Below are 17,915 nucleotides of genomic sequence, written 5' to 3' on the forward strand. Positions count from 1 at the left end.
CCCCTACTCGGCATAGCCGAATATGCATCACATCTGACCGTAGTAATAATAATTGGTTTTTGGTGGAAAGGAAATGGCGCAGTATCTGATATATGAGACAGATACTGCGCCATTTCCTTTCCACCAAAAACCAATTATTATTACTACGGTCAGATGTAATGCATATTCGGCTATGCCGAGTAGGGGTCTCCCCTAGTGTTAGCCAGTTCCACCTTTTCTTTGTTTAACCTTCTTGCCGATTTAAATTGTCTCTTGTGAATCAACTTGTATGTAAATTTTGTACAGGAAACTTCAAGCAGCACTGCTTTAATCCCGGCATCTTAATCCGTCACAAGACCGTCTCTGACGGAGCACCCTTGGTGCGAAGAAGCCCCCAGTCAGTGAAATCAACCGTCTCTGGCGGTGCGCACCCCTGGTGCAAGGAAGATAAAAAACGCCAGCAACCGGACAAACAACTTTATTGTACTCTTCAATCAGCTTCGTTTATTGAGCTGTTTGCTGATGAGCGACGGTACTGTTCTGCCCCTTCTTCCAGAAGATCCCACAAATGAAAGTACCACATGGGACTGCCTTCACAGTATTCTCGCCTAACGTGCTCAAAACGCTTTTGAGATGGCAGGGTCTTTTCCAAAAAAGTTCCACAAAGTCCGGTCACCAAGGAGGCAGACAGTTCTCCCACTGCGCCCTATCCACTGGTTCGGAGACCAAGTTGGCGAGATAGTTGTTCCGCTAAGCCCAGTGCAATGGTTTTGAAAGTTTTCCACCAAAAACTCGGTTGCGAAAAAAAAAAAGTGCGATGAAGCCGTTCTTGCTTTCGTTTTCGCCATGTTCAGAGAAGTCAGACCAAGTGTGGCTAGGGTAGCACGTCGGAGACCTTGAGATGGCTTACAATGACATGCCAGCATTGAGCGTTGAGCTCATCGAGCTGAGTGCAGCCATCATCGGCAGGGTGACACACAAGAACACTCTTCACAATGCCCGTGATCACAAGGTAGTTATCCCTCAAGAAGTTTTCGGCTGAGGCTACCGCTACCAGCGCTTCGCATTCCGGCCGCCCTAATGTCTTCGTCAGAAGAGAGAGGAAGCAAGGCCTGCCATTGAAAAGCTCAAAGGCCTCCGCGTACGCTTTGTCCATGCTGTGCAAGACTACGAAGTCGACGGCGCGGTTGAGGGCGTGCCTGTTCCGCCGCACCGTTTCGTTTATCAATTGGTGCGTGCGGCCGTAGGTGTACGCTGCTGCTATTTCAACGTCCACAATGACCGGATTCGTCGACATCCCATGGTACAGCAGATCTACAAACTGACTGAAATTTCCTCCCAAGAAGGAGAGCTGGAATTTAGTGAGGGTCCTGTTGCGGGCGAAGAAATTGGAGAGTGCGACGGCTGTTTCCATTCCCATGGAAACGCTTGTAATTGTCATATCGCATACGCCCTCGTTTGCTCGCAGAGACCGCAGGACTTTACGAATGAACTTTCCTCTCTCGCGCTTCATGACGATCTCAAGGCTCCTGATCGAGCGGTTGACTCTAAGCATTTCGCTCAGCATTGCCGTCTTTTCTGCGGGATCTTCTTCGATATGAAAGCTGCACGTGTGCACACGGCTACTGGAGCTTAGGGCATCACAAAGAAGCTTGAATTGGACGTTAGGGACTCTGTCTATGTCAACATGGATGAGTACTTCGGGGCTGGATGCAGGACAGGCCAGACGAGTCGACAGCCGTGACATGTCGGGAGCCGTGAAGGGCAGCCGCACGCGGCGGTAGCCATCGCCATGAGCCAGTATGTTTGCCAGCAAAACCCTGAAAAACAGATGGAGGCAAGCGGAATGTTCATCTTTCAGGTATTTCTTCAGGCATTTCGTTAAAAATGCTGATCATGAGGGCAGGATGAATAACTAAGCCAACGAGAGTTGAAACTTGGGTGAAATTTATAGGGTTCAGAAGCTGTATTTGGGCAGGACACGTGATGGGTGCTACAGATAATCGTGACGCCGCGGAAAGGGTCTGTGTACGCCGCAAATGAGACGCAGTGACGATTTAAGCAAATTCCCAAGTACATATGGTGCATGAGATTAGCTTTGGGCGGGGTTAATAGGAGAGAGGTTGGAGAGACCTTCGGCCTGCATATCAGTCATGACTGCTAACAGCGATGGTGGTCGTAGGTCTTACTTCTTAGGACCCGATCGCTATATCGCGAAATAGGAGAGTATGCTCCGTGCTTAAACGCTGCGCGAATCTAAGCATGAAAATTCGCACTGTAAGCTGCTTCCCTACCTCCCCCCCCTCCTCCCGCACAAAGCGTTCTGCACGTGGCCCTGTACGCTAATGATAGCATAGCATGGCAGCTGTAGTAAAAGCCATGTACAGAGCGTCCCAGATAAAATGGATCAAAATTAAAGAAAAAAAACCAAGGCGTTCTTCCTAACTGAAACATCACTGTCGTTAGCAGGTATGTAAAGCACCGACCAGTATTTTTTCGTTCGGCCTACTTCAGTAGTTATTTGTCATTAATTATCGATTTAAATTGGCTTTAAATACTAAGGTGGGAGTTTAAAACTTGTCGAGTGCCATGGGAATGGTCCAACCCAGGTGCTTTTGACGAGTCACCCTTAGCGTAGCCTCCCCCCCCCCCCTTTTTTTTTTCAGCAGAAATGAAAGCCCGCGAAATTAAAAAAAAATACCACGCCAGCGTGCTCCGTGCGCCTGACTGCGCGGCGGTTACAGCGCTCTCATCCTCGACTAAGTAACACGCTGCAAGCTTCGCGCTGTGTGCACTGCGCAAGGAAGAGATTCGCTTTTCTACTGGTAACCAGAAAGAGCGCCAGCAGCTGCTGGCGGCGCGCTTTAATACTAACGCTAAGCAAAGCTGGCTGCACTGCATATGAAAAAAAAAAAGCTCTCGTCAAGAATGTCGAAGAAAAATAAGGAAAGATGCACTGGTACGTTTCCGGCGCTCTATCGGGTGCCTTGTTCGCAATGAGATAAAAAAAAATAGGAGGATGCTTAAGCTCCGCCTTAAGAGTAGACGCTATAGCACCTTCTCTTCCTTTTCCTCCCCAACACACGTTACTAAGTCAAACATAACACAACGCTTTCACTAGGTGCCCTTCTAACAGGCTTGATCCAACCACCCTCCGTGGCCTATGCGTTGCGGGCCCGGCATGGCATGCAGATATCCTGGGTAGTTACCCCAACGCCGGCGAATTTGTTTTGATGAATTAGTTTTATATTCTGAAATAGCCCCACTAGAGGAACTGCCTCGCCAATTTTGGCTTGATTTGGACCCTCCCCCAATTCATTAGCTTAAACGTCTGGAATTTTTTTCGACTGACGCAAGACAACGGACGACGGCGCCGTGTTTTCAGCAGAGCGAACCCCTTACGCTATCACACAAAATGGGCGGCTGCTTATCAAGGAAAAGGCGCGCGAAGCACCTTTTCAGGAGACTAAAGGCCCTTCAAGAATGCCGAAAGACCATCTTGTACGTGTGAAGGACCCTATAGAGGAGACAAGCTACCGCCCCGTTGTCTACAAGGTTTCCTTAAGAGACTGCGTCGCAGCATATGTTCGTGCGACAGGATATTTGAAAAGACGTTTTAAAAACACCAACATGACGTGAACAAGGGCAACGTGGCTTCCAACGGTCTATTGACTATTTTCACGTCCTAGAGGTGGCGCCACAGATTATCCCACATGGAGGCGCTGCCGAGGACTGCTCCCGGGGACAGGCAAGGTAGAACTGTGCTTTTCTTTTTTTCAACTTCACTATAAACTCGCGCTAGTTTGTCGGTACTGGCAATATCGCATGAGCCAAACATTTTTTTTTCTCGGGGGTGCAAAATAAACAAACAAGGAACCGGGAATAAATCGCCCTCTAGTGCTTGAAAACGGCCCACTAGAAAGCAGGGTGGTGGGCGCTCGATGCTCGCTTTGGAGATAAGTAAAAAAAAAAGTGCAGTCTAGATGATTAACTCTCCAGTACCACGGGGGAACTGGCAAAACCAGAAGGCCTGGAAAACAAGACTCGGCGTTTGTCATTTGGTTAAGCTGCTTCGCAGACAGCACGCTAGAAAACCTTGCTAGTCACTGTCGTTAGAATTTTAAGCAATAAAGCTGCGCCCTTTTGCCCTTTTCGGCGGTCATAAATTTTATGAGCCATGAGCAAATTTAAATGAGTGTAAATTTAATATCTTGTGTATAGGTGAAAAGCCGAAACAATGAGGTCGCCTATTTTTGTGCACTCTCTTCTCGGAGCAATTACCCGCATCTTGTGCTGTGCTTCTCGTAAGCAGTACATGGAAGGCAGGCAGTGTATGTAAGGCCGCTATGACAATTCTTTTCATTATTTTCTATTCTTTCCATTCAGCCGCCTGGCCGACTGATTCGAGCCATAGCCAGGGTATCGGAGCAATTAAAGTGTGAAAAAAAATCAGAATGAAATAGAATTCGAATGATATCCTTATATCACCCTCCCCTTATTCTTCGTCCGCCTCGCATGCGGGAGGTGCGTTGTTCTATCCCCAGTGCCGCCGGGAGCCCACCGTTGATGCCAATGGGTGTACAATGGGTTTTCAACTGGCCTGTTGTTTGGCTTATCTAGTGTGAAATGCTTGGGAAATGGGTTTGACCCTACATTATCGAAATAAATACCTTGTGTCATGGCGCTCTTTGGCCTAATTAGGTGCCCTTGCGCCCCAAAAAATCACCATCCTCACATTTTCCGCAGATAGTAAAGTATCACGTCACCATACACACATGTTTTAATGAGTCCCGCAATTACGGAGACTCACGCACAAAACTCTGCGCGTTTGAAATAGGCCCGGTACATGCTTCATAACAAGCAGCGCCGCTTATTTACATGGGCCCTTCCAGTACAGGCAAATCATCGTTTTAGGCTTAGTGCCTGATCTTCATGGTACTGCAAGCGCTCCACTATAGAGTGGAAACGTCCTGTTCCCGTGCTGTCGATGCAATTCCGGCACCAGACAAATCACGCAGGAACGCTTTGCCTCTCTTCTATCTCGTTAGCGTGCCAAAATCCATGCAGTAGCATCCCAAGATATATTTTTAGAAAACGTCCGAATATGCCAGCCAACTACTTAGTTAATGGAACAAAGGACGCTATTCCGTTGCGCTGATCCCTTTCAGACTAGATGAGATCGTGTGCTTGCTGTGACCTTGGATCCTCTTGTCGCGGTAATATGCTTCAGATATAAACCGCCGCGGTGGCTCAGGAGTTATCGTGTTCGGTTGCTGGCCCGCAAGAAGCGGCTTCGATCCCGGCCGCGGCGGTCGAATTTCGATAGAGACGAAGGTCTAGAGGCCCGTGTATTGTGCGATGTCATTGCACGTTAAAGGATCCCAGGTGGTCGAAATTTGTAGAGGCCTTCACTACGGCGTCCCTTATACCCAGATTCGCTTTCGGACTTCTTTCACTCCCTCCTTTACCCTTCCCTTGCGGCGCAGTTCAGGTGTCCAACGATATATGAGACAGATACTGCGCCAGTTCCTTTCCCCCAAAAACCAATTATTATTATTATTATTACCCCCAAACCATAAACCTTTTTAGACAATAGCTCGCATCGCCTCCACAGCGTGGCAACATACGAGCACTGACCGGGATTCTGTCCGCATTCTTCCAAAAGAAAATCTTTATCCACGTGCTTACTGATGGAATCCCTCCACATACAAGCACCAACTGAAGGGATCACTCGGACCCGTGCGCCATCTTTTGAAGTGAGAAGCTTCACTACGCTAGGTAAGGCAGGCATCGGGTAGGCCTTCAACGACCTTCAATCGGGAAAGCAGACGCGGCTTGGCGTCTGTAACTTTGAATGCGTTCCGCGGCAACGCGCACACCCTGCCACGCTGCAGGAGGAGATTAATGGTTGATCGCGAAAGGTTTGCCACCCAATGAACGCTGCGGCCTATTCCGCGGGATGCGCTGTGTGCGCGCGTTTGACCTTGAACCGACCTTGAACCACGTGAGAGCCATGACGTCACTCTGCCAACGCCGCCACCGCCGCTGAAACCGAGCGCTCGCCTATGTTTCTGTAGGCCGTCGGCGTTCATTGTGTTTATTGGCGTTGGCGTTGACTATGTTGACTCCGATGATTTCGAGGAAAGGAAGGGCCCATAACTGGCTCCCTGGGTCAGTGGACGCCTCAATCGCGCCTTGAGCTACGTGGCGGTGGTGTGAGAGACAAGTGGGTTGCATGCATTAGCGCTGGCAGCGTTGTGGCAGACACGCAGCCCTGCAGCACTCGCCGCAGTGTTCATTGGGTGACCAACCTTTCACGATGAACCATTAACTTCTACTTGTCAGGATGGTAGGGTGGGCGCTCGGGCTATCCAGTGTGCGGAACGCACTCAACGTTAGGGACGTCAAGCCGCGCCTAAGATTTGCCCGAAGGCTATCGGAAAAACAAATCACTGATCATATTAACAGACTCGAAATCCACATGCAGGAACTACGCGCAAGATAGAGTCTGCAAGGCGGCCCTAAGAATCCTCCTCGAAACAGGGCCCCCTAGCCCAAAAGTAATTAACCCACAAGATACTCTGGATACCGGCCCACACGGGGATAGAGGGAAACTCAAGGGTGGACAGATTAGTTTGCGAGATCACGTTCCGAGCTGAGCTGTTGGAGACCCTAGAGAACCATACCATAGTGGAGCCAGTATATGCGGAGCTGCTAAATTGCTACAGAGGACAGAGGCTCAAGTACCCTCCGCCACACAACTCATTAACACAACAAGAAGCAGTGAATTGGCGGAGACTGCAAACAGGAACATTATTCGATCTATACATTCTACACAAAATGTACCCTACACAATTCAGGGACATGTCCGTGGTGCGGGGCAACCCCCACGCGTATACCACATTACATGGAAGTGCAAACGCAATTATGCATTCCACAAACTCAAAACCCCGAGTGCGTAGCAATGGGAGGGTCTGCTCACCAGCAGCGAGCTCACAGACCAAAGGGCCCTTGTGCAGCACGCATGCGAAACAGCAAGACTCAGTGGAGCCCTGGAATAGGGGCCCGACCTTGCGAGGAGGCCAGACGGCAACGATGAAGACGACGGCCCACCGCTAATCTCATTGAGATTTCAATAAATGTTTTTCTCTCTCTTCTCTCTCTGCCCGATACAGCACTGCTTTCGCTCTATAACCAGGTTCAGCAGCAGTTAAACCGTAGCTATTTTCTTTCCTTTGCAAGCAACAGCCCAAGAATCGTTTCGTCTCATTTTGAATAAGGCACCCGGGCGTTGCGCAGCCGAAACATCAGTATATCCATCCTTACTATATGGAAGTGCTTGTCATTTTTTCATATGCTGTCTTCAGGGTAGATGTTGCCGCACTCTGATACGTGTACGCTGAACACCAGCTACCGTCATCTGCGACTACCAGTATCGAACGCCACATATTTTCACCTGCTTTTGAGAGGAAGCTACGAAGGGCGGTGAGACGCACTGTGAACATTTTGACATTTATTGCCTACTATTCATACGTGCTGCAAAATAAGGCTCGCAAAATGGCTCCTGCGCTAGCACCGATGAGTTCTGAAGGCCGCAGAATATCAGTAGGGGGTGTACCAAACGTCCAAGACTAAACAGGCAATTTTAAATGTTCAGCGTCATGAGGCACGTGGTAGTAGCCGCGCAAACTAACAGAATTTCTCCGGAGTGGGCATCGAGGCACCCTAGAGCGGGGACGCAGGAATCACGCGGTGAGCGGCGAACAACGCAGCGCACATCCAAGGCGCGTTCACCGCGAAGCTTACGGCTTGCTGCCTGTTCGTTCGGCGCGGAACCTATGCTGGCGTTCGTGGCATCGGGTTTGTCAAGAACGATCTGCCGTCTAACTACGACTGCAACTTGAGTCCCGCGCGTTTCGGCAAGGCGCCTGGCAGCGCTTCTGCGTGGTTTGCTGCTCCGCACGTCCGTTTCATCGTACTTAGCAGAGCGATTTGTCTAACGGGCAAGGCGTCGCATCGAACGGGCGATGGCGTTCCGTGGGCTCCCTGGCAGCGCTGCGACACGCTGTCGCATTCCAATCTTAAAGGCGAAGCTTAAGCGTCTTCCAATTTTACGGGAACAAAATGCTCACGTCATGGCCTCTTAAAATCATACTGGTTTAAGCACTTGAAGAACTGTAATGACGAACCGAGCGCTCCATTCACAGACTACTGATCAGAGTATAAACAAAATATGTAAGTTTGCCCGCAAATTATCACAACATATGTCACAACTGACAGTAAAGTAATAGATGTAAGATGTCGTTTCCGTACCTCTCCGTAATAGAAGCTTGGAAGGTAGGGAACATCAGCTGCTGCAGTGTCTTGTTGGTGCGCAGCGCATGGCACAGTGCCAAAACGCCGCGTGCGTAGACGGTAGCGTTCGTGAACACCAGCCTGTCCAGCGCGGCGTTTTGCGAGAGGGAGTCCGCCACGCAGATCATGAACCCGTCGTCGACATCAGCTCTCAAGTCCAGCTCTAGAAGGGAAGTGTTTTTCCGCAGTGCCGATGCCAGAAGATCTCCGCACGTTGCGTTAGCACCGCGGAAGCCGATCCGCAGATTCTTGATGCTGGTGTTGACTCCGAGCGCAGCGAACAACTCCCTGGCCCAGCTGGTGCTTTGGTACATGCACAATTCCAGTTTAGTCAGAGTAACGCTGCTCTGCAGAGCGTCTAATATGGCGGAAACGCTCCACTCCGAGTCAATGAATGGAAAAAAGCTGAATTCTTCAGAGGCCCCCAAGCTCTGCACCAGCATCGTCAAGACATCTGTACTGGAGCGGCTATCTTCTTGATTCCTGCAATAGGATAGCACCAGCGACCTCACACCTCTTCAGACACTGCAGAGAGTCAACCAAGCGTTGCGAAAGATTCATGCCAGCGATCTCTACGGCCTTGAGGGAGAATGAGTTTCGCCGCAAAAGCTTGGTAAGTCCAGCTTCAAACTCACCACCAGTTGAGTTGATTTTGAGGTCTTCCAGATCGCAAACACAACGATGTCTTCCTCCGGAATGTAGCTGGAGCCCAGCGTGTTCAAAACTTCGGCACGGCATGTCTTCACCCTCAAGGTGTTGAATGTGGCGAATGGCGTCCCGTCCAGACGCTGGCCGGAGGTGTATAGGTACCGGAGCCCGCTTCGGAGTAGTGTCGTTTGAATCGGTTGTGCACATAACGTGCAGGTCGTTGATGCAATGGTGCTGTTGAAGAAGCAGCGATACCAAGGATGCTGACTGGCGTACGGCTGCGATAGGGCCTCTGTCTACGGCCCCCGAAGGGCAGGCATTGCAGGCTGAGATTTCCAGGAACAGGCTCAACAAGCTCGTACGCGAGCCCACAAAGTATGCGGTTCCAGGCAGGTAGTTTGGTGATGAGCCAGCAACCTGCCTTCAGGTCCCGTCGATGTGCAAGCCTTCGATAACTCCAACTGGTCCTTCCAGGCGCCGGTAGCCTCGCTCGACATGGCCTCATTCAGGTCGAAAGGCGAAGGTCTTACTGCCAAATAGCTTTGGCCGGATTCCCCGGCAAAGGCTGCTCGCGCCGCTCCGCGCGTTGTAGCACTGTTCTTCTTCTTCTTCTTCTTCTTCCTGTTACTTCGTCGTTGTCGTTTCGTCTTTTTGCCAATCCCGAAGCGGTGACAGCAGACGCGGTGGTGGTAGTAACTTTACTGATAGAAATATATGGGCGGGTCTCGGTGTCGAGCCACTCTTCACATCTTTTCACGTGGTCTGTGGCGCTTGTGGTGGTGGGGGTAGTGGTTTTTTTATTAAAATAATAGTAAAAAGGAAGGAAAAGATTTTTGCTAGCTCCGGCATCCTGCCATCGATACTGAAGCACCTGAGCTGAGGCAGCGGAAATAAAGGATAGCAGGCAGAATGGAGAAATTAAAGGAAAGATGTGAGGGGACAGGTAGAGAGGATAGAGGGAGAAGTAATATATACAAACTATTTACACAATAAGAAATGTGTCCAGGTTGTGCGCGTGATTAGTTCATTTTAGAGGAATTAAATCACACACGCGCACAGCACTTTGTTGGTTACAAGTGGAGTGGGGCGTCCAGTTATTAATCGTTCAAGGTAGAACTCGCGGAGCGTTCGGTCACTGCGTGTAACTAACTGACGGAGAACAGACGGGACGTCAAGCCGTGTGTTCGAGGAATGCACAGAGGCTCACCAAAGTTCGCTCCACGAGTGCGCGCACTGCCCTGCGGCCACAATAGCGTCTTGAGGGAGTCTGGTATTATGCCATGCGCCCCTATAGGCCGAGAGCGTATCGCGACGAGCATCGGCGAACGCGGCACAGTGAAGGAGCAGGTGTTCTAGTGTTTCCACTGCACCGCATCCGTCACACACGTCACTCGTCGCGATTCCGTTACGTTCCCGTCGTTCCCCGGGCCACACGCAGCCAATTCTTCTGTTTCCGGTACTGATCGGTTGAGTTTACCTCGCCAGACCCTTAGTAGTTCTGATTTTTTCCGTCGAGCAAGCAAGCCCCTGTCTCTAGCATCATTTTCTACACACGTTGCGGCAGCCCTGCAGTTTCGCTTCCTTTTCGCTGAGTGCAGCCATCTGTGACCCACACAGTGATGTCGTCAGCGTATACTGAGTGCCTTATGCCTTGTATGGTTTCTAGCTGTCTAGCCAGCTTAACCATTGCTATGTTAAAGAGAATGGGTGAAATCACTGACCCTTGCGGCGTTCCCTTATTGGGTGTTTGAATGCTCTTGGACCTGATTTCCCACGAGCCTTATTGTAGCCGTTCTATTTGTGAGGAAAGCTCTTACGTATCCGTAGATTCTTTTCTCGCAGTTCAAATCGTTCAGGCTTGTTAGTACGACTTCGTGCTAACGTTATCAAAGCTCCCTTTATGTCTAGGGCCATGATTATGCGTTCGGCGCATCTGGGTACGTTGGTTAATATTTCGTCCTTGATCTGCAGCAGGACGTCTTGCGTGGACAGTTTTGCCCGAAAGCCAGACATGCTATGGGGGTATAGCTCGTTTTCCTCCATGTAATCTTGCACCCGTCTGGTTATAATTATTTCGTATAATCCTCCCCAGGCACTAGGTTAAAATATCGGCCCGAAGTTTCCAACCTGCAGTGGTTTACCTCGTTTGGGAATTATTACTATTTCCGCGTGCTTCCACTCTTTTAGACAGTCTCTGATTCCCATAGCTTATTAAAGTTTTCGGCTAGCTCTTCAATCATTCCGTCGATTAGGTTACGGATGAGTGCATTTGTAATTTTTGTCCGCCCCTGCGGCTGTGTTTCTTGTTGTGCTTCTAATTCCTGCGTAGACTTCCTCCCTAGTTATGAGTTTATATAATTCTTGGTTTTCCTGTCCTCGGTAGTGCTCGGTGTACGCTGCTGGGTCGCTGTTGTCGAAGCATTTCTGCCTAACTTTCTCTATTAATTCCGAATCTGGTCCTTGAAATTGATCGGCCAGTCTGCGGATTGCCTTATTGTTTTGGTTTTAGTTGGATCGAGGAGGGCTCTGATTATGTGCCACGTTCTGGCTGTATTTAGAGTGCCGCATAGCGAGTTGCTGAATTGCTGCCAATTCGTTCTCGCTAGTTGTTCCGCGTGCTCCTCTGCCCTCTTTGTTACTTCCGCAATTTTCAGTTTTAGCTTCCTATTGTATTTTTGCTTTTTCCACCGTTTGGTAAACCCCTTGCGTGCTTCCCATAGCCTAAGGAGTTTGGGGTACACCTCGAGTGTCTGCTGTGTCCTGTCTATCTCCCTGGTGTAACATGCGTTGTTTGCCTTTGAGCATGTTCTCCCATGCCTCAATCGAGTCTATTCCCTTGGTTGGGCTTTCTTCACATGCCGGTCTGAACGCATCCCAATTCGTAATTTTGGCAGTGCCGATTCTCTGCCTGAATCTGCTGGCTGTAATCTGCGTGCTGATAATATAGTGGTCGCTGTCTAGGTTTTCATTAAGGTTTTCGCACGACGTTTCCCGGTTAGTACGTTAGGTCTGGACAGGTGTCCCTGCACACGCTGTTCCCGGTCCTGGGGGGGGGGGGGGGGGGGGGGGTGGTACATGGCTCCGTTATCAATTGACACACCGTGGCTTCCGCCGCTTCTTTTATATTCTTGCCTTTTTTGTCTGCTCTGCCATAGCCCCAGCTTGTGTCTCTGGCGCTGAAGTCTCCCACTATTACCAATTTGTTTCCTTTGGCTAGGCTGTTAATGCCGTGGAACAGTTCATAGAACTTCGTGTCCTTCTGTTGTTTAGGGGAGCTGTAGATGTTGAATACGAAGGTGCTGCTGCCCTGCGTTTTCTTTTTTTTTTAGAACTATCTCTGAAATTACGTGTTCTATTTCCGTGTCGGCTATGTTGTTGTGCATGATTACGACTAAGTTCTTACTTATGAGCATTGCGGTTTTGGCGCTTTCGGGGTACACGTATGTCGTGTATCCTTGCAGCATTGGCATCATATTCGTTTCTTGTGACGCTATTACATCGGGCGGGGTTAGTTGTTTGTTTATGAATTGCTTTAAAGATCTCTCTTTCTCTTATATCCTCTGCAGTTCCACTGCCATATTTCGAGATTTTCGCTGTTTTGACTGCCTTTAATTGTACTAGCTATGATTAATTTTCGAGATCCGAATCCTGTAGCGGGCGTCGAGCATTGAATTTGTCCTTTACGCCTTCCGTTATTCTTTGTTTGCGCTGGCTGCAGACGCGGCTTGGCGTCTGTAACGTTGAGTGCGTTCCGCGGCAACGCGCACACCCTGCCACGCTGCAGGAGGAGGTTAATGGTTGATCGCGAGAGATTTGTCACCCAATGAACGCTGCGGCCTATAGGGACCCCAACCTAAAATTTGGCGCGCGACGACAGCGCCGTGCTCCTCCAGTAGCGGCGGAATTCTGAAGCGTCGATAGGGCACGACGGCGCTGGGGCGCCCTGACTGGCCGTGTTCGCGTGCTGCGCGCGCTTTCTCCCTCCGCATGCTCCTCGTGCCCGTCTCCTCGCGGGCGCGGCGGATGCGAGCACAGCCTGACGACTGCACAGTGCGCCGTTTTATGTCCATCGCTGGGCAGTTTTTACGCGGTGATCGAAGTGGCACCGTGGTTGCATAAAGGTGGGGAAGCGTCTTGCTTGACTTGTGGGCTTCAATGGAATGACGCATTTGCTTACTGACGTGTGTGCTGTCAACAGAAATTACCCAGGTAACACGAATCGTTCAATGCGAAGTACCGGTGCATTATCGCGCGCTGCAGTATTGATTAAACATAGTACTACTTATCCATCACCGGCGGCAACAGGAGAGACCGCTGGCGGGCACTTAATATATGTGCACTTACTCGGCCGACACCATGTAAAGTGGCGGCTGATATGCTTGGGTATCGGGACCGAGGTCTTCACCGCATGACGATGAACTCTGCAGACGACGGAGGGAAGCCTTGAGGAGGGTTGGTAAACTTGAAGGTTTATTTACATACTTACAACAGAAGCAGGGAGACCAAAAGTCAGAGATGAAGTCCCGTGAAACCAGCCAAATTGCGGCTTAAATACAGTGGATATTCCCTAGGCACCTAGCTAGGGAAACCGGTGGCTGATCAAGCGTCCAATGGGCAGACACACTCTTCATAGTCTCCGCCCTAACCCCGTGACCGCTCCGCCCTCACAAACACGTGCACAGGCGATAAGGAATCCTGGCGCCTTGAGGTCCTGGAATGCTGTTTCTGACGGGTTGACCAGGTGCATAAGGTCGTTGGCTTTGCAGGCGGTGATCCCCTCCGTGGGAAAGATGCGTCCTGACGGCCCCGTGAATTCCAGAGGGTAAGATGAATCAGCCGTGTCCGCCCCCGCTTTGTCTGGCCGCGCAGGTGCAAGCGAGCGAGGCGGGTCCGGCGCCTTTGTTCGGGTCTTTCTGCCGGTCGGTCCACGTGAGGGCGCAGTTCGGGAGAAATGCCGCATTCCATACTCCGGACGAAGGGATGAGAGGCCTTTCGTCACAGCTCACCGTCGCCAGGAGCCGTTCCTAATCCTCTTCTCAGGACGAGAGCACCTTTGGTCAAACATAGTTCGATGGCGCCTGCCGGGCTCGTCTGTTCCCGCTGTCGGGGCCTCCGATCACAACAGTGCACTGACATCGCACAGCACACGGGCGCCGTTGCGTTTGGCCTCCATCGAAACACGGCCGCCGCGGTTGGGTTCGAACTAGGGAACTCCGGATGGGTAGCCGAGTGTTCCAATCACTGATGTGGAGTTCGCTGACCTTTCCGCGAACTCGTTGGTTTTGTGTTCGAAAGGAAGGTCGCTCCTGTGGGGTCGGAAGTCGCCAACAAAGGGACCCGTCCCGTCCCTGCCTCCACTTCTTGCGGCGGACGTCCTTGTTTACTCCGCGCCGTCATGGGCATAACCCGCTGTGAAAAACGCTAACCATGTACAGCTGTCGACATTTGTTCGTTGTCAAGGGGTTGACGAGGTTTCGGGGGCGCACGAGATACGGCTGAGTATTAGCCGAGTGACCGGAAACCCACTATTCCCGTAACGACTGTCTTCTCTTGCAGTGTGTTCTGTAAACTCTTTAGGGGTCGTTTCGTCGGCATATGTTTGTCGCGTGTGCGAAAGAGATAGGAAAGTGGGAACGGCTGGGCCGTGGGTGCCGTGGGAGAGGGTGTTCGCGTTTGTGCTGTTTGCGTATTTGATTGCAACCTCTCCTTTCCCGAATGTTTAATCAGCACTCTTTCCCCAATCTGTGATTAGTTGGCGGAAACCTTATTTTCCTTTCCCTGACTACTGATTGGTGAGGTGAGTCGCTTGTAATCTTATTGGTTGCTATCCCCGCTAAGGGCGGTGACAGAGGGTTTAAAAACAAGCCTTCTGGGTTGAACGAGGGCTGAATTCGTCTGATCAACGGTTTAGTCATGTAAATAGTTTTTTCTTTGCTTTGTTTCTTGTTGTTTTATTTATGTAGTAAATAGTTAACCTTCTCCTTTCTTCGAGTAACGTGAATGTTGGCGAGTTAGAACCACCGGGTCAAGAAACCCCGATTTCATCATCAACAAGGTGTTTCCTCTTATCACCACCTGAAGTGGGAAACCCAACTGGCGCAGTTTAGTCAGGATCACAACATTTTTCTGCTCGAGGCATTGGACGGAGAGGTGAGAAGAACAAGTCGGTGGACAAGCTGTTTGTCCTAAAGGAGAAAACGTGAAGCTGCGTCGAAAGACTGACGTCGAGAGCTTCAGTATCACTGGTCGTGGTCGAGTGGACGTCGGAGGCTCAGGTCAGCGAGGAGCTGAAGGAGCCGGGCAACGACAAGCCATCGAGGGTTCGAGTCAGCGATATGCTGAAAAGTAACCAGGCGACCAACTGAAGCGAGGTCCGAAGCGGTGAGGTGCTGAGGGACCAGGATCAACTCATGGGCGTCTGCCTTCCCGGAAGCCCGTTGTCATCAGGCTGAGATTGACAGCGCTGCGGTCGTCGGAGCATGGAAGGAGGTAGGGCACCTGTCTGCTTTCTCTGAAATTGCCATGTCTGTGTAGTTAGTCGTAAACTATACGGTAGCATTGAAATAACTGATGCAGGGATGGATGCCGCAAGGTGGAATGGTCTATAGCCTATCGAGCAACTCGCGACAACAGAGCAGGCACTAGGAAATATGACGCAAGCTTTGTGGAAAGAAAAGGAGAGCAAGGCTCAAATGTTTGAAATTGAAAAGTTGAAGCTCCAACTTGAGCTTAAAGAAATAAAATTGATGCAAATGCAGCTTCCGCCCCTAGCGGATGGGCAACATGGACAGCGGTTGGGCGATTATGCACATGAATTGAAAACGGTACTGGCTCCTATGCCAGAAAAGAATCCATTGGCGCCCGCGGGCCATATAGGCGGAGGTCAGAAGAGCGCCGCACGTGAGGCGACATCGCGCGGTAAGCGATGCTGCAACTGCGGTTGCAGATCGCAGAAGTAGAGAGGGAATCGCTTGAAATGAAGCGCAAAACGTGTCGTCTTCGTTCAGAGCATATAGCACGAGAACAGGCCAGCGAGACAGAAAAAGTACAGGTGCTGGAAACACAGAGAGCGAGGCCGGAATTAAGAGGTGTTAATTCTGAGTCTGACGTCGCTGTCCCTGGTAGATTAGTTCCCCAGAACTGCGAAAGCGCACGACAAACTATAAAGGTAACAGCAGGTTCTGATGAAGTTCTCGCCGAGGGGGCCTGCAGGCCATCACTGGCAGCTGAGGACGCGCAGCTCGTGTCAGTCGAGCTGTCGATACGAAGAACGCAGGTTTTGCTAACTAGGACAGCGGTATTGGCAGACACGTTGAGCACGCCGGGTGACAGCAAAGAGCTGCGTGAGGATTCAGCGACGGTTTCCATGCATGCTTCTGGAACAAAGGAAGCGCACGCAGAAAACCATCAGACACCTAGAAAGAGTCGTCGCCGTCGAGTTTACCTAAACGCAAGAAAGCCGAGTCCTCTCACACAACACTTACGGGTCACTCAGACGGTAGCAACAGGAAGGGCAAGGTGAAGGCGTGCTTCTCGGTCGCAAGAGGCGTTCCCGTTGTGGTTAGGCAGCGGCAGGCTGGAAATGGCGTAGCACGTTATTCAGTGGGAACAGCAGTGTGCACGGAAAAAGAGGGGCGAGCGAAATTACGACGTAAAAGATTTCAGAAGAGGCTGAAGCGCCGCCCCAAACGGAGAGTACCTGGCAGGCGACAGTTAGAGCTAGCTGGTCGCGCACCACGCATTAGAAAGCAAAAACGCCCATCGGGCACGCCAGGTTGCCGATTGCTGCCAAGGGGGGAAAGCTTGACAGGCAACGGCGCTTTCATTTCAGGGTCTTTGTACGGCCGGACCATTCGACCACCACCATGCTGCCGGGCCTTTGTAGGTCTATTACCGAAACGCAGAGGCGCTTGCAAAGGGGGCGCGGGAGTGGTCCTTTTTTGTGACAGGTCGGCATCAGTGAGACAGCGTCCCAGTCGGGCGCGGCTGAAGAGACTAAATCATGCATTAAAGCATGCGAGCTCTCCGAGTGCTCAATGTTTGCATGCGTAAGAAACCAGTAGATGCAATGTGGGAAGTGGAGGCTAGGGGCTAGCCTGGCAGTTGGCATACAGAGAACGAACATGGCAAGTTCTGGAATGTGCAGATTGGTGTCCTAACCTTGTGTGCACGGAACGAATTGAGGCTGTGTGTGTGTGTGCGCGCAGTGCTGCTTGGAACCTTGTGGCCGGACTCTTATGTCACACTGACAGCAAGTGTCCGCGTTACATTCTTGGTTGGGAGGTGTGGAGTTCGCAGACCTTTCCGCGAACTCGTTGGCCTTGTGTTCGCAAGGAAGGCCGCTCCAGTGCGGTCGGAAGTCGCCAACAAAGGGACCCGTCCCGTCCCTGCCTCCCCTTCTTACTGCGGACGTCCTTGTTTACTCCGCGCCGTCACGGGCATAACCCGCCGGGAAAAACGCTAACCATGTACAGCTGTCTACATGTGTTCGTTGTCAAGGGGTTGACGAGGTTTCGGGGGCGCACGAGATACTGCTGAGTATTAGCTGAGTGACCGGAAACCCATTATTCCCGTAACGACTGTCCTCTTCTCTTGCAGTGTGTTCTGTAAACACTTCAGAGATCGTTTCGTCGGCATATGTTTGTCGCGTGGGCGAAAGAGATAGGAAAGTGGGAACAGCTGGGCCGTGGGTGCCGTGGGAGAGGGTGGTCGCGTTTGTGCTGTGTGTGTATTTGATTGCAACCTCTCCTTTCCCAAATGTTTAATTAGCACTCTTTCCCCAATCTGTGATTAGTTGGCGGAAACCTTATTTTCCTTTCCCTGGCTACTGATTGGTGAGGTGAGTCGCTTGTAATCTTATTGGTTGCTGTCCCCGCTAAGGGCGGTGACAGAGGGTTTAAAAACAAGCGTTCTGGGTTGAACGAGGGCTGAAT

The 17,915-nt window shown here is 50.9% G+C and overlaps 1 protein-coding gene across 1 annotated transcript; it reads right to left on the reverse strand.

Moving 5' to 3' along the window:
* Positions 1 to 532: 532 nt before the first annotated feature.
* Positions 533 to 8,723, reverse strand: LOC144098360 (uncharacterized). Its single transcript, XM_077630946.1, has 2 exons — positions 8,293 to 8,723; positions 533 to 1,799 (listed from the first exon to the last, which is right to left on the reverse strand). The coding sequence occupies exons 1-2, from the start codon at positions 8,646 to 8,648 to the stop codon at positions 854 to 856; spliced, it is 1,302 nt and encodes a 433-aa protein (XP_077487072.1). The 5' UTR covers positions 8,649 to 8,723; the 3' UTR covers positions 533 to 853.
* Positions 8,724 to 17,915: the final 9,192 nt, after the last annotated feature.

This window comes from Amblyomma americanum, chromosome 1 (assembly GCF_052857255.1).
Source record: "Amblyomma americanum isolate KBUSLIRL-KWMA chromosome 1, ASM5285725v1, whole genome shotgun sequence".
In the NCBI taxonomy this organism is placed as follows: Eukaryota; Metazoa; Arthropoda; class Arachnida; order Ixodida; family Ixodidae; genus Amblyomma; species Amblyomma americanum.

Coding starts and splice junctions, on each gene's coding strand:
- LOC144098360 (XM_077630946.1), bottom strand. CDS start 8,648: ATGTACCAAAGCACCAGCTGGGCCAGGGAGTTGTTCGCTGCGCTCGGA. Junction 1,800..8,292: donor CAAGCTTCTATTACGGAGAG/GTACGGAAACGA, acceptor TCTGTTTTTCAG/GGTTTTGCTGGCAAACATAC.